The sequence below is a fragment of the Tachypleus tridentatus genome, chromosome 2 (assembly GCF_004210375.1).
Source record: "Tachypleus tridentatus isolate NWPU-2018 chromosome 2, ASM421037v1, whole genome shotgun sequence".
Lineage (NCBI taxonomy): Eukaryota > Metazoa > Arthropoda > Merostomata > Xiphosura > Limulidae > Tachypleus > Tachypleus tridentatus.
This window is the reverse complement of record NC_134826.1, coordinates 93,002,647-93,020,454: the sequence shown is the minus strand read 5'-3', so window position 1 is coordinate 93,020,454 and position 17,808 is coordinate 93,002,647. Positions and strand designations below refer to the sequence as shown.

Genomic DNA, 17,808 nt, shown 5'->3' with positions numbered 1-17,808 from the left:
CTTCACATGTATACAAACTATAATATCAAATAAGAACATTCCACCACTTTGATTTGTTGAGAGAACAATATATTTTGCAAACCTACAATGGTAGCCTTGCCCATTACTTCTTTCTTTAGAAATATCATGTCTACTCACATCTACTTCTCTTAAGTACATGTTTATAACTGACAGAAAGAGCACATTTCAAACTCTGCAAGTATGACAGTGGTTTATCACTGACTGCAAAGGAAAAACATGTATATGACTGGAAATTTTAAAGAATTTTGAGTAAGTCATTACTCCAAACTGAAATTAATTTTTTAACACATACAGCTTAGCTTGCTAAATTACAATGGTTTTATGTGTACCAATACAGTAATTTAATGAATTTTTGAATTTTCTAAAATGCATCTTTGAAATCTACAAAAATTAATTTGTCTTTCCTCTTCACTTTAGAGAATAAACAAGGCTTGCAGTGAGACTTTGCAAGTGCAAATACAAATAAAATTTGTTGCATCATAAGTACTAGAAATCATTGCTTTCTATATTTTCTTTTATTATTTTCTGTTTTGAGAACAATAACTGCAAGTTAAGCAATTATGAATAAATAGTTATAGTATGTATACATGTTCATAAACACTTATACAATTTGTACACCTACACTGCTAAATTCTAACCACCATGGGAGGATAACTAACATTCAGATACATATCAAATGTATTGGATTGGCTTACACAATGTAAAGAGACCTATTCAAAATACTTTCTCATACTTTTCTCATCTTAGACAATTCTCTTTAGAATCACTGTACAATAAAAATAAAAGCCAACAAATCTGCTCCCACTGTGCTCTTGAAGCTAGGATTACAATAAACTCTGAAAGTTATAGTAATTGCACTGCAAGAACTTATTTGCTATTGATAATGTCATATTATTGTGTCACATAAATTATCTAATGACAGGAGTGATAACCCATTACTTTATTATCTGAAGTTTCAACTTCAGCTGCTAACAGTAAAATAAAAATATATATATAAAATAAATTGTGAAAAGGTTAGAAGTAGAAACTCTAAGGAGAAATACTTCAGAATTTCTTGGTTACGATTATAAAGGACAGAAAAATACTACTAACTTTATTTCATATTTTTCAACCTTTTATCTTTTATAAGAGGTATGAAGTTTGTCAAATTTATTAACCCTATTACAATGGGTCACAAGTCACATCTATTCACTTGCATTGAAAATTTTATTGAACTATATTATGAATTTATGTCAATAAGTTTGATATCAAATTACAGATTATACTTACAATTTTAGCATTATATATTAATTTTTAATTTAAAAGTAAATATCAAAAGAACATTGGTTAAAATTATGTTTCTTATGCCTACATACAAAGTTTATAGTTTCATATGAATTATGAACTCAAATTACTTAACCTGACAAGCTGGAATGTAAAATAAGAGCCTCCTTTCTTTCTGTTTGACAAGATATCACTCATGTTCCAAAAGACATACAATGGCCCTGCCCACCTCTTTCAATTTTTAAAAATGCTTTATGTGCATATACTTCTGTCAATGTCATGAATAGCCAATTAAAAGCTCAGAATATCTCTCCAGTGAAATATTATGATATCAACACATTCTTTCGATCCAAGATTTTAAGCTGATAAGTTTAGTCTTTAGTCAGCTCAAAATTTTATTTTATTTTAAACTAAAATACAGCTTAGTTACTAAAGTTTGATAAATTAGAGTGAGATTATATGGTATTGATGCAGTAATTTATGATTTTTAATTATTTCAAATGTATGTGTTAAATCTAAAAAATATTTCATTTCACACCCACCATGTGCAATATTTTAAAAGGCTTAGCAACCTACAAGTAACATCCAAGTACAGAGGTCATAACTATACTTCTTTATTTACTATTCTTTGTTTTAAGATATATAACAACTTTAAGAAATTATTTGTAAATAGTAATAATGTTTATACATATATAATGTAATATAACTGAAATATAACCACATTTTACACTAAAAACCCGGCCAAGACATGTCACTATGTAAAGGTCAGTTTTATATCCTTTGATAGGGTAACATGAGTGCATGTGCTCTGCATCAGTGGAACTTCTGTAATGTTAGCCAGGCATGAGGGAAAGTCAATATAATAAAAATAATAAACATACATAAATGTATTATGTCAAGAGATTTAACCTATTTAGACTAAATATTTATGTAGTGAAAAAAAATGGTCAAAATATAAAGATTTAGTGAAAACAACCTCTGAAATGTATTTAGCAGGTTTTAGAAATTATACAAATAATATCCAGTCATAAATTTTAAATTCACTTCCCCTAGGACTAGTAACAAAATAGACTTAATATTTTCACAATCAAATCTTTAGTAAATATATCTGATACAAAAAAAATCTGATTTTTTATGTACTAAAGACTTGTAATCTTTACTAAAAGTCTACCAAACATTATGAAGGTACACATGCTGCATCAAAAGTTGTAGTATAAATACTTAACTCATGAATATCATACTACAAGATTATACAAACAAAACTTGGCAATTTTCAGATGAAAACTATTTTTAACCTTAATATAAAAATCACTTACCAATGAAAGCATTCAACACTTTGACTCTATATATTCAAGAATAAATTTATTGTAAATATACTTAATTCAAAAGACTAATTTTTCATCTACAAAAGACTTGTGATGTTCATTATAAGATTGAAAAATTTCATGAAGATAACAAACATATTAATAGTTATGGTATGAGAACTCCAATGGTCACTTTGGTGTCAGATGGTCAAGTCAGTTAAGAAAAAAAAATTAACATTTATTTTAATACTTTAATTTGTTAATTGTATCATCACCACTCCTGTCTGTAAGTCACACACTCATGGCAAGAACTAACAAGAATTTATCTGTGAGATGTGAAAAATACCATTACTTTTGTCAGGTTAAATATGATATTTCACTAAAAATATTCTTGCTTGAGATCATTTTATATGTGAAAAATAGAATTTCTTTCCTATACATAATGAATTATTTTACTTGTATGAATTATTTGAATAATACAAACTTTACAATAAAATTTAATAAATAAGGGTTGGAGCCACTGGAATATTTTGCCATTGCCTACAATACTTACAAAACCTAAATAAGTTTGCTCAGTCTTATCATAGAAGAAAATTTCTGTAGCTTAACCTATTTTCAAAACTGAGTTTTACAGCATAACATTACATTAAGAAATAACAAGGGACCATTTTGGTCTATCCTATCTACTAATATAAGTGGTAAAATATTTAAACACAGATCTTATCATTCAAATATTTATCGTGTTTTCCGATAAACTCCATCTACCCCACTTGAATGCAACTCATTCCAAAGGCCAGTATTCTGTTAGAAAAATAAAGCTGTCTTAATTGAAGTCAACTTCCATCCTAACATTTACTTTTACCTTTGTTGTAATGAAGTAATTCTTAATTTTTAAATTTTCAGCTAATTTGTTTTTTATATTTACACTTTTTGATTTTGCAATTTCCTATTTGTCTATTTCCCTTGATTTTTTATAATACTCCAAGTCTCCCATCAATGCAGTCGATTAACACTTTCATATTTATAATTTGTTTCTTTTGATTTATCCTTTATACCCGGTTGGGTATACAAGACTGTTTAGCTTCATGGTTATCATTTAATTTATTTAGTGATATTATATTTAATGAATGTTCAGTTTTCACAACAAGAGTGTTAAAAGTCTTCAAGAATAATTTCAGACTGTAACATAAAACTATGTTCATTTATTCAAAGCAAATATAAAATTGTAATAGTATACATCTATTTCTAATTAAATTTTATTGTTTTATTGCCCTTTGAACTGTCTAACTACTATTCATGCAGTTATAAATTGTAAATCACTTGAGAAACATGGAGATGTGATGCTATCAAACTACTTTACCCAGAAACTGCTCAAGTGCATGCTTAATGAATAATTTTATCACATTATTACTTATTTTACCTAAAATTTTAGTTAGTTTTATAACAAATAAATAAATAATAAACATGAAAAACAAGAAATACAGTACTTACTCAAGTTTCTTTTTTTTTTTTGTTGACAGTTGATGACACTTAACCCTACTTGTTTCACACTAATGGTAGTAAATACACTAAATAATTTACATGTAATCAAATAATTCACAAAAGAACATGAAATAATAATAATATGCAAAAAAATAGACAATTTGCCCTAGCCCTCACAGTTTTTCTGGGTTTCTAGCTATGAGCCATAGCCATTACAGATTCATCCTTGTCAGTTATTATCTTTCCTATGGAAACAAAGCTTATATTAACAGTGAAATTTACAATTCTCCATTCAGAAAACAACATATATAATATATCATTTGATACATGAAAAGCTTAGCCATCTGTTGGTTATGGATAATATAGAATTATATGTAAGAGAAAACTATTAATAAACCCTAAAAGAGAAGATGTGATAGGTGGGTATGGCAAAATGGGTCTAATTTTCTATTTGATAGCTCTGTAACTGCATTAAATTGCAGAATATAAAAATTCAGGTTTGCTTGATCAATTTAACTTCATACTTATTAGAGGGGTGATGGAATAAAATAGAGAAGATGTATAGAGAAAAATCTGTCACACAAGGGTAAATTCAGGATTTTTAAAATATTGCCTTGTAAAATTAAGAATATAAATCTTATATACTGACAAAATATGGATTATTAGCTAATATTTTATGCCATTCTAATTAATATAAGAAACAAAAATTAGTTTGATAAAATTTTGAACACAAGCCAATAAAACCTTAACACATACTCAATAAAGGATGTCTTTGATAATAGGATTAGGTGACCTACCTAGCTACTCTTAATGAATATGATGGCCACGCATGGCATATTAATGACTGCTATGTCAAAACTATGCGAGTTAATTCTGTTTCATAACACATAATGCCAAGCAAATACTTCTAACAGAAAAGACACTATCAGCCAAATGGTCTGAACAAAAGTGACAAACTAGTTACCTTATCTAGTAGTAGACACCAGATCTAGTGAGGCTTCCAAAATCAAGGTCTTAAAATTTAATATTGTGATGGTATTGGCACTCTAAATGTCAATAATCAAATCAAGAAATTCACATACAAAACCTTAACACACATTAACACTGTTGTCTGAGATCAGGCTCTGAATAATGGCAGATCCATTCTCAAAAGTAAACATTTTCCAAACTTAAAAATTTATTTCCAGTTACACCTATCTCTTCTCACACTTATAGCTATTATTCAACCTCTAGAGTTTCTTCCATCTAAGTATTGGTCTGATTTTTTTCTTGCTTGCTCCAGTATTTTCTACTCTACTCAAATACACTTGACAATATTTAACTCATGATACTCTCCAAATCAATGCATCCTCTATCTTGATACTGTATATAAGTACATTATTCAGACAAGTTATTTTTTATTTCCAAGATTAGCCCAATCCCAGGGTGGGAGAGTGTGAAAGGAGCTAAGTATTATTGGAAGTAAATTTTCAATTTAGGAAAATGTTAACCTCCAAAATGTACATGCCTCTACTATTACTCATAGCTAGAATCCTTCATTGAAAAGGTGAAGGGGCCAGTGACAGTACTATCCATACAAAGTGTCTGCATAGATTATGCTTATGCCAACAGAAGATTGCCACCCTTGTGAGGTAACCACACTACATTCAGAACATTTATGCTTTTCACTCACAACTGAGTTCCTGTATCAGATGTGGAATAGAATATATGTGAATGCAATTGTACATGATTTATCATCACTATAGGCCAAGCTCCAACAAGTTAGCTGAAGTTTTAGTGTTCAGGACTGGAATTATAAGTTCATGATCTGTATATATTCCATGTTGGTGGTAAGATCAATTGGACCAAAGTGTTTTATCTATACACAGGGGGTGGACTAAAAAAAAAAAAAGTGGCTCTTCCTAAAATTAGTGTGTTCTAAAAACATATAGTTTTACACATTTTTCTGTTATCTAGTAAAAGATATAACATATTAACAACATTTTCAAGGGGAGTCCACTTTTTTGTCCACCCCCTGTATATATACACTTGTGAGTGGATACAAAACTGTAGCCATTAAGTAATGCATTCCAAGATACTTGAATCACAACAAAAGATTAAGCAACAACAAAGGGGAGAAATCTTTTCCTCTACCTGAAATATGTCCAAAAAACAACATCCCAAGCTCAGAATGATGGAATCAAGTTTGCTTTGCTCAATCAAAGGAAACAGAATTCATCCAATCTGGAATTATGAACATTCATCCTCAATGCCCAGCCATTTGGGAACTGTACATTCTACTTGCTCCTGGAATTATGTGGGGACATAGAACAACTTTGCTCAACCAAGGATCAAGAATGAGATCCACTAACAGAATAAAATTAACTTATAGCTAAAGTCACATTTCATTTGCTAAGTCAAACTGTCGATTAAATACTATTAAAGCACAAATAAATATACCATCAAATCCTCTATTAACCAATGCTTATACCATTAATTGCCAACATCAGTACCACAACTACGACATACATAACATTTCTAGATACACACAATTAAATGCTAATTTAAATAATTTACTAATACCCTTTTTCTTACTAGGTTTAAAAAACTACCAGAAACAGTAATTTAATATTTTAAATTTAACAAATTCTCCTTCTTGCTTAGCTAACATTAGTAAAAAACTCTTTATTTCAGTCTAATATAAAACAGTTTTATTATCCTTTAACTCAATATTAATAGTTACCTTAAAACTAGAAAAATGCCAAATAATCTTGAATTAAGCCTAATGTCACAACTTTATGCTTAGCTGTACCTGTTGTAATAAAACTTAAGTGTACAACTCCAATCTATTTACAATATACTAAAATAACAACTTTACAGTTTGACAACATTCAAAGTTAACTTTTTTAACCTGAAAATGTATTTCTGATAAATACTTACCTTTCTATACACAATAGTTACTTCTTGCACATTCTCTTACGAGATTTTGCTCATGCCCATAGCCTTGAACTATGTTCCACCTAAGACACATTATAATATAAACTGTACTACTGAGTGATGTAATCAATAACCCTCCACTAATAGGAAGATAACACATCTCCAATCATTCTTATATGAAGCAAGAATAACGTGCACTGGTAGGGAGAAGAAGAATGGAAAGGTGTGCAGAGAAATATCTAGTAGACATTTTCAGGTAAGGAAGATGATAACTTCCAAAACAACATAAGATAAGGATCTTTCTGCACATAATAGCTAGAGCAGAGGAAAAGCCAGTGCAATTGCAAAACCCAATAGAAGCTCCCTTCAGAAATGACAACTAAAGATGAAAGCCTGTTGTGTGTGTGATACCATATAGTGGATGCTTACTAAAAAAGCAGGAATTGTGGAAGATTGCATCAATTTCATACAGGATATACTTTTCACCCTAATGGAAGTAGGAAAATATGAAAGCAAAGTCAATGTGTCACAGGAATAGGCAGAAAAATGAATGAACAACCATGCATTAGAACACAACTGCTTAGTTAGACATGAGATTCAGTGTAAGTTGAGCAATTATCAAGCTTTACAGCTTTTGTATGATTCACTTACTGCACATTACAGGAAGATGGAATGTTCACTTCTTCTGTGGCCAAACCACTGGTAAATTGACATATTAAAAATAAAAGAAAAAAAATGAGTTGCACACTTCCTACCCTACATCCTATTGCATAGTTCTGCTCATTTGGTCTCTCTCTCGAGGGACTGTACAACCTGTGAGGAACTTTCCAAGTTGACAAGTGGCTAGGAACTGGTAATTGATGAGGGTCTCCCATGTTCTATTTGATGACTAAGAAAGGATAGATTCATTAAGAAAAGACACTGAAGAGGTGTTCAGACACAACTGGACCTAACTGATGCAAAGATCATTTAATGAAGAAAGAGCATTAGTTTACTGCAACACCTATTTTGAAAAGCTAACATATGCAAGCCATACTTATACTACCATAGCAGTGTTTCAGAAAACTCCATTTCAAAAGAGGACACTTTAGGACTTGTGGCAAATGGGTTTAACACTTTTCCTTACTCCCAATTTGATGTAAGTGTGGGAAATAAGTATACCACGAGATAACACCATACAATGAATGGATTTCAAGAAATAAATTGAATAAGAGTAGGAAGCATGAAATATACTTACTCATCAAATAATGAGTAGAGTAGAGAATGTCTCTTGTAGGTAAGCTATATTTTAAGAGAGATAAAACTGCCAAATGGTGAAGGTAATGGGGAAATGAAGGTGTTGAATGTAAATCCACATTAAAGCCTGGAAAATCTCATACAATGAGTGTAGGGGAGATGATAACTCTGGAAGAAGAGAGGTCCCATGGAAGAATAAAAACATTGTAAGAATTCCAAAATAGAGTTGTGCTTGTCAAATAACTGATAATTTGAACTGAACACAAAAGACAATCAGGATCAATAAGGATGAGACTGACAAAACAGAAATGGGAGAGAAGTAACAACCTCCCTCCTTGGACACAAAACAAAGTTAAAAATGTTCTTTGAAACCATTATTAATGGCAGTCAAAGCATAAAGTTCCACAACAACAATCAAAAAGGAGAAAGAAATAGGTATATAGAGAAAAATGGTATAGCATATATGAGGCTCAAAGTCTGTTAATTCTATGCTTATAGGAATGTACATGTACCCCCTTCTGCACATCAGAAGGTTTTACTGGATTACATTAAAAATTTAATTTAGCAGCTTTACCATCAATGCATGCCAATGAAATATACATCATAATTAAAAGTTTTATATTATCCAAATTTTAATTTATTTCAAAAGAAACCTTTAATAAATTTCTTAAACTTCAGTTTTATTATCATGTGAAGCACAAGTTCGTCTTTTCATCTCTGTAGCTTTAGTATTTCTTCACACACACTACGTTTCTATGCCTTCTTTCAAATATCTTAGGGTAAATCTTTCCCTGCCACAGGAATCAAGTTCTACTGTCTCCTGACAAATACTATGCCCATCTTTTAACTTAAAAATGGATTTCAAAGCCAACTTCTTTTTATCTGATATACATGCTCATAAGCAATCAAAAGTGCTCTTTTGGAACTACATAACACTCTCAGTTTTCCTAAATTATTGATACAGAGAACATCATTATACTTTTGGAGTTGGAAGTCTAATAATCAAGATAATAGTACAAAAAAAGAAATTTTTTAGACCTTGATACAGCTTAGTTAGAAAAGCAAATAAATTAAAATGTTTTTTGTGGCATCCATCTAGCAATTACCGTATTTTCCGGTTAATAAGCGAATCTGCCGAATAAGCCGAGGCCAATTTTCAGCTCTGAAAATGAGGGTTTTTGCTTATTACCGCCCAATAAGCCGAAGCCATTTTTAAGAAGTGACAAGTTTCTTCAAAATGATTTCTTAGTCTATGTTTCAGCATCAGCATGCATGTTGTGTGTGATCATTGGCGTTCTGTAGTAAAGCAGAACGTGTCGTATTGAGACAGAGATGGAATCAATATGTCATTCGTTATTGGCTTCACTCACTGTAATTAGGTAACCAATGAAATTCCAGAAACAACGTTTCACTGTAGTCTTAACGTGCTTTGCTGATGGGACAAAATTACCGCCTATGGTAATTTTCAAAAGAAAAACATTTCCTAAGAAGAAGAAATTTCGGAAAGGAGTGATCGGCCAATAAGCCAACCCCCAAAAATCAGGTCCAAAATTTAGGGCCAGAAATTTGGCTTATTAGGTGGAAAATACGGTAATAATTTATTGGTACTTTAAAATGCTTATATAAAAATCTATGAAAATTAATTTGACTGTCTCTTCCATATGTGAGTTGCAATGAAGGTTAAAAGTACGTGACTATAAGAACATTTTGCTGAAGGCTAAAGTATCTCTACTAATGATAAAATAATTATGCCCACAGAACCCTGTTGACTTGTCAAGAATAATAATGAGTACAAGAAGTCATGAAAATAAGATAAAACATTAAAAATAAACTATACATGAAACCATAAAGATATGTAAGAAGACTATAATGAAAAGATCTTTTAGGATTATTCAGCAAAAAAATAAAAAAAAGATATGCAGATTTCTCTATTTCTTAATTGAAACATATTGTACTATACACCAGTGATAATAACTACAGTGAGTATTGTGGTAGAGAAAGTAAAAAATAAAATATAAACATTTACCAAAAAAAATTTTTTTCAAAATTCATCTAGGGGGTTCAAGAAATTATGCAATTGAAATTTGGAAACTATACGGTGTAGAGAGAGATTTTTATATTTAACAGAAATCACAATGCACTTGCACAATAAAGAGGAAATGCAAATAACTACAATAAATAAATTTCCTGTAGAAATATTTAATTAAAATAATCTTGTTCTTTATTTACAAAATACATGTAACCATAAACAAAATCTTAACAAGTTCATAAAGATATGTCATGAAAGCTTAAAGTTATCATAAGTATTGTTCAACTGTGTATCATTTTCCTACAAGCTATACCCAACAGACTACCTGTAATCATACAGTTAAAGTTTCATTATGGCCTAAAATACAAAGGAATGTAAAATGGAAAGAATAAGCAAGATGGAAAAAACAGAAGAAAAGAAAAAGACACAACCATAGCAAAAAATGTTTAATGGCAGAAGAAACGGTTACCCAACAATCTGCTGTTGTAGAAAAATAATCAACAGTCAAAGAACAATGGAAAGAAGGCCAAAATGCAAGTAACAGAAGATGACAGACAGATCAGCAGCAAAAAACATGATACTGTTATTGACAGCCAAGAGTAAGTAGAAGGAAATTGAATGAAGGAAACACAAATGAGAAAAAAGAAGGACTTCATGGTTGGAAAAAAATGTGAATGATGAGCAAGTAGCCAGACAAATCTCACGTGTGGAAACTAAAAGATGACACTCTCAGGTAAAGAAGCAATCTATGAGACTACATCAAGTGATACACATATAAAACAAGACAACAGCAGTCCTGGCTGTGGGCATCCACAGCCAGATCAGCTGGGTGACATGCATGCTGGGGACCAGAAACGGCAAAGTTTAGGATTGGAATGAGCATTGCAAATATTGATCAATGGCATACCCAAATGAGAACAGATCCAACAAAAGACCTGAGGGTGGAATGACCAATCCATAGGAAAACTCCTGTCCAATTGAAAGAGATGATATGCCACCAAGTTCATGTCCCTTGGAACATAATCAGTTAAACAAACCTGATGTGAGTGGTCTCAAAACAGAAAGTCCAAGATGCAGAAGCAAATGTCCTTGACTATTGACATTGGAAGCAACTACAGAATTGTCAGAGTGGATCATAACCAACTCAAGGTATGAAACAGGAACATGCTCAATGGGCAACCAAAAGTTCCAGAACATTGATGTCAAAAGTGTGATCCTCATGAAACCAAATGCCTGAGGCCATAGAGTTGTCCTTAAATACTTCTCAACCAATACAAAATGAACTGGTGAAGGGATGAAGATCCAGAAGTGGAAGCAACAGTGGAATGCTGATTATAGTGTTGACAAAATCCAGCTACCCAGACAAGTCCTTGGACTGATAAGAGAACACAGCTGCATTTTGAGAAGATACAGATCATGGAATAAATTCCTTTGTTCACTCAAAATCCAGTGTAGAAGCCCAAAATGATAAAATTTAAGAGATGGCATAATTCACAAGCAAAACAAAACCTTTCACACAAGAAGTACAGGAAAGGCAAGAATCAAGGTGACTAAGAGCTCCAACATATCAATAATTGATAAACTCCAAGGAAAGCCAAGCATTGCAGAAAACCCTAGAGAGAGGCAAAAAGACCTACCTCTTGATGACTCTCTTGTCCAGAAGATCTTACATTTCAGTGTCAAAATGCAGAAGATAGAGAAGTCTGAAAGGAGGAGGAAAACAAACAGGAAAAAAAGATAGAGGAAGAATTTATGAAAAATTGAAAAATAATGAGAATAAATTTGTTTAAAAAGTCAAATGATTCATCAGATGGCTGCAAATAGGATCCAAAGATCTAAAAACATAAATATACAAGTGACCATTAAGCCTGAACCAACTGGATAGAAAAGAAGTTAGTCACTAACAGAACATGTAACATGAGGCTGGGAGAAAGAAGACAACAAGGAGAGGAAGAACTGGTGTCAGACAGCCTTGGCCTGAATCTACAAGGTATTAAGAATACCCCTAAATACTTCAAAGCAAGAAAAAAAGAGCCAGATGGAGGTCATAGGGGAGAAAATTGGAAAGATAACAGCAGAGAAAAGAGCATCACATTACAGTAGGTCCCTACAATAGGTAAGCCATGGAAATAGGAATAAAGCAGAACATACAAACCTTGTCAAGGAACTGAAAAGTACAAACTGTATATCTCCCCAAAAATTATCAAGACCATGGTTCAGGCCTTCAGAGTGAAAATGAAGAGAGGATTTATAACAAAGAGGAGGAGTAGAAAAAACTTAATTATGTTCACGTGGGATCAAGTCCCCACAGTTAAGATGGACTCCAGGGATTCACATAAGATGTGGCAAAGGAATTCTGGGGGCAATGAGAACAACACATTTGAGAATGTGAACAAAGCTGATAAAGAAACACACCAGCATGTTTTACATACGTTTGAAGGAGGAAGAAAATCAAATAATCCTCAGCATGAAAAGCATTCAGTAAGAAGCAGGAAGAATCAAAGTATATCAGTGAAAGAGAAAATAAAAAATAAATATGATAAATACAACAAGAGATTTGGTGAAACAACATTGGCTTCTATATATAAAATGGAATCTATTAGGAGCCCAGGAAGTGGAAAAAGTCAGTCAAATAATCATTCTCATGATGAGGTTCAGAAAGAGATAGAGACACCTCCAATGTAGTGACAGGGAAATGAGGCAGTAAACACATTAACAAACCAACAACAAGTTAATTAGTAACAGTAATGTATTTCACAGTCAATGATACTCCAGCAGACCACAGATAAAGTAAGGCCAGTGTTAGCTACCTCACCAAAACTTTGGGAATAGGTCATAATCACCACCACTTGAGAATTCATTATGAACTCAACTTTTTTTTAATATCACTCATTCTCTTTCTCACTCTCGAGGTACTATGCCCATCTAGGGCATTGGTGAGCATGCTTCTACGGCAAATGTTGATAGCAACATATGCCTTTGTCTTCCTTTACTTTCTTGTATGGAATTTTTCATGTCATAATAATATTTTCAATCTCTTCTTTTCTCATAGCATCTCCTATAAAACTGTTGTTTCTTTTTACATTTTTCCCACAACATTCATTTTGTCATGGTCTGAGATAAAAGGACTCATTTATTTGTATTTGTGTTCCATAATATTTTAAGCGATCACCTTAGGAACCACATACCAACTGCATCAATGCATTTCTTCGTTGTCAGTAATACTGTCTAACATTTAGAACCATTAACAAGGACTGGATGAACATAGCATTGAAGAACTCTAAACTGTGTTTTAATTGTCAGCATTTGTTGATGAATATTGTATTTATCTTTAGAAATGCTTCTTTGCCATTCTTATTCACCTTTTGAATTTGTGATCACATTTTCCATCTGATGATATTTAGTTTCCAAGATATTTATATTTATTTTCCTGCTTGATTGTTTCATTCTCAATAGTTAATCTACATTCTAGTATTTCCTCATCCTTTATGATCCACACACTCAATCTTCTTGCAGTTTTCTCATACTTTCCATTAGAACTGTTATCTTTTTTCATACCAATAAGTGCAATATCATCTGCACATCTTAAAAGTTTACATTTTCCCCCCAAACCATGACCCCATTAATGTTTTGTACTTCAAAGTATCATTTTATTGTACAGGTTGAACATATCTCTGCCTAACTCATCATTATATCTTGGTATATTCACTTATTTTACCTTCTATATTTCTAATATTTGAAGATGTTTCCCATCCATGTCTGAATTTTGTAACATTTCAAAACTTTTTCATGTTTTACCTCAACAAAAGCTTCTAAATGATCAACAATACACACAAAGATTTTGTAATTGAATTGCTCATTCTGAGTGTTTTTAGCATTATTATTCCATTTCCAGTGCCTTTATCTCCTATCAGACCACAAAGTTTTCCAATTTAAGGTTTTATCCATTTCCTTGCTTTTATCATGATTATCATCCAGATTACTTTGCTAATATGATTAGTGAGGCTTATTATTCGATGCAGCTCACATTCAACTGCACCTGTTTTCTTGGGCAGTGCAATGAAAATTCCCTTACACAAGTCAGTTAAAATTTCACCACTTTCATACATTTCATTTAGTAAGTTGGAAAATGTCAAACTCTTCTAATGTCATCTGTCCAGTTGTTTTATTTCTTTTAATTTATTCACTGCTGTCCTCAACCCTGACTGGAGAATTTTCAACTCTTCCATGTCTCTTTAAATTTTTGGTTTTTCACATCATTCATCTTTAAAAGATGATCATTTATGTATTCTATCCATCTATCTAAGATTTTCTCTTTCTCTAAAATAATAATGCCATCTTTTGCTTTAATGAGCCACTTGAGGAGCATGAATTTTATTTACCTGTAATGCTTCTTATTCCTAAGTTTATTCTGGTGGTTCAGTTTGTTTGATCAATTTTAGTGCAGTCATCATTCAGCCACTTTTCCTTTGCTTCAGTGCACTTGTGTCTCATTGTTCTATTCAGTTGATCATATTTTGATACATTAGTTTGTTCAGCAACTTTTGTTTTTCCATAAGTTTCAGAATCTCTTTTGTAACTCAACTTGTTCTTTTTTCATGCTTCTTAGTTAGAATTATTGTTTGCCTGTGTCAATCAATGCTTTCTTAAGTCTCTCAAATATGGAGCTTTCATCCTCCAATGTTAGTGGAATTCGGAATTGTTTTTCACTGCAACTGTTTATCAGTTCTTTAGCTCTTGATTAGCTCACAACAGGTTATAGTCTAATTTATTTTGAGGAAATAGAAACAACCAGGACCTCAAAATAAATTAGACTATATTAAATATCACTTGATTGTTATCACAGCTACAGTCTACTCCAGGACATGCAACTGATCGGGTATGTACATTCTTAAACCTACAACAGAATGTTATGCAGTCTAATTTGATTCTGAGTGATATGTCCAGGAATCTTCCATCTCCATAGGTGCCTTAGATGGTTCTTGAAAAAAAGTATTTATTATGATCTTTAATTTGTTTTTAGTATATGGTAACTGAAAGGTGAAGTATGTTGAAATTGAATTCAATAATAATAGAATAAATGATAATTAACAGTGGAATAAAGTCAGCACAAATCTCACTAGACTGAACAAAGCTTAAACTTTGAGAAATGTCCATTCATAACAGTGCTGAGGAAAAGAACAAAGTTAATTTCAAATGCAAGTTTTTATGAGGGTCAATTTACATGAAGGTACATACAAAAGGTGTTGTTCTTTTATGGAAGTGAAACATGGTAGAAAAAACAACAGAGAAAAAGACAAAACCATAGAAAAAAAGTGTAAAGGCATTCAAGAAGGTTGCTCTATAACCTACTAAGGAAGAAACCAGAAATCCTCAGTCAAATAAAGAGAACAGGAAAACTACAAGGTGGGCAACAACAGAATAGATTGATGAGAAAATACACTATTTTTGATAGACAGTGAAAGTAAAAGGATGAAACAAATGGGACAAAAGTAGGGTTTCACAGTCGAAAAATCTGATCAACAGGTACAGAACAGATCTCATACTAATGAACCTCAGAACAGCTAGTATGAGTATTAACATTTTTATTGATAAGGTTAACAAAGATTCAGGTTTGTTAACCTGAAGATGACTAAGGAAGGTCAAAACATTGTTTTCTGTTTATCAATAAAAGTGTTAATATCCACACCAGCCATTGTGAGATACATTTTTATTTCAAGTGGGTTTCTCGTCATTAAGAAGATCTCATACTACATTTGAAGAATATCTATCCTGATGTACTGACAGTACCAATCCAAGCTTTTTGAACAACATGTACATACAATAAAGTTTCAGAAAAGTCACCTATGATCCAAATAAGATTAATTTAGTACTTTATAAGGCTAATTACAAAGTGAATTTTCTTAAATAAGTTTTTGAAATTATCTGCAATAGAATTCAATTTCACATAAAAAAAGTTCTACAAGAAAAAGAACCAAACTGTCAACTGACCACAAAAGAAAACACATTTTCCTCTTAACCCCTCAGCTGCAGTTTTTGTGTTGAATACAACAGCACAGTAATCAACTGGGTACACTCTGCAGGCTGTTACTCGAAAGAAATAAAAGCACACCATATTGTGTGTTCTGTAATTGCTTGTCAGTTTACAATTGCACCATATGGCATGTTCCACAATTGCTTGTCAGTTTATAGTCGCACCATATGGCGCATTCAGCAGCTAAGGGGTTAATAACAATTCTTCATAAGATTTTAACTCCTATAGCGCAACTTTTTGCAGGGTTGAATGTTTTTAATTATAAACATAGTTAAATATCACACAACAATGTTTTAATTCTGAAATTAAAAGAATTTATTGAGTATCTGGATGAGCTTCTTAATACTAAGTTTGTTTAGTTCCATCATTAGATGTCAACTCAAACTTTATAACATAGCCTGTATATATTTTCTATACCACATTATGATCAATACATCATAAGAATTCCCGTACTGCATGCAAAGGAAACCTGTTCTGTTGCCAACAAAATCTAAACTGTGATGATGAGAAAACTCACTTGCAGAAAAAATATATATATAAAAAGGGCTGGTATGGGTTGAGAAAATTTTATGTAGAGGAGCGAACAGCGTTTTGACCGTTTTCAGTCATCGTCAGGTTCACAAAGAAAGAAAGAGGTAACTGACCAATAGCTGACATGTTTAAAGGGGGTTGTGTAATTGAGTGTAGGAATGTAGAAGGCATGCTTAGATGTTTGATTATATTTATTAATATAGGTATAAAGGTGTTCCTTTGTATTGGTTTATTTTGGGCTTCAGTTGTTGTATAAGTAAGGCTTCTTCAATTTTGCATTTGTTTGTTTGTTTCTTTATTTAGTATTTGGGTGTTTTCTATGGTTATGTTGTGTTTATTTAAATTGCAGTGTTCAAAAATGTGTGAAGATGACTTTTTGTGTTCTTTGAATCTGGTTTCCATTTTTCTACTTGTTTTTCCAATACAGAAGTCGTGGCAGTTAACACATTGTATTTTATAAATAACGTTGGTGTTGTGTCTATCAGGGTAGCTTTACATAGTATGGACTTTAGTGTTGTGTCTGGTTTTTAAATAAATTTGGTATTAACTGGAATACCATATTTTGTTACTAGTTTTTGCCAAATGTTGGTTATTTTTCTGCTGATGTCGAGAATATATGGTATGCAGCAGTATATGGTTTTGTGATTTTTTAATTCGTGGGATATATTTACTTTTATTAGTTAATTTTGCTTTATGTCTAAGGTGTGTGCGTATAATGTTTTCTACGGTTTGTGGAGGAAACCAGATTCAAAGAACACAAAAAGTCACCTTCACACATTTTCGAACACTGCAAATCAAATAAACACAACATAACCATAAAATACACCAAAATATTAAATAAAAAAACAAACATAAACAAACACAAAATTAAAGAAGCCTTACATATACAACTCAAGCCCAAAATAAATCAATACAAATGAACACCTTTATACCTATATTAATAAATATTATCAAACATCTAAGCATGCCCTCTACATTCCTACACTCAATTA

At 31.8% G+C, this 17,808-nt stretch overlaps 1 protein-coding gene across 12 annotated transcripts in view; it reads right to left on the bottom strand.

Annotated features, from left to right (window-relative positions):
• The window catches only part of sel (canopy family protein seele), an 81,069-nt gene that overhangs the window by 17,134 nt on the left and 46,127 nt on the right, over positions 1-17,808 (bottom strand). The window contains exon 6 of one of the 12 annotated variants that reach the window (XM_076489483.1): positions 3,355-3,389. The exons of 9 other annotated variants lie outside the window; for them this stretch is intronic. In XM_076489483.1, the coding sequence (XP_076345598.1) occupies positions 3,370-3,389 (20 nt within the window). In that variant the 3' untranslated portion in view covers positions 3,355-3,369. Of the gene's footprint in view, positions 1-3,354; positions 3,390-4,118; positions 4,139-4,247; positions 4,316-17,808 lie in introns of those variants that run through there. 2 more of the 12 variants (XM_076489484.1, XM_076489479.1) reach the window with 2 other exon arrangements.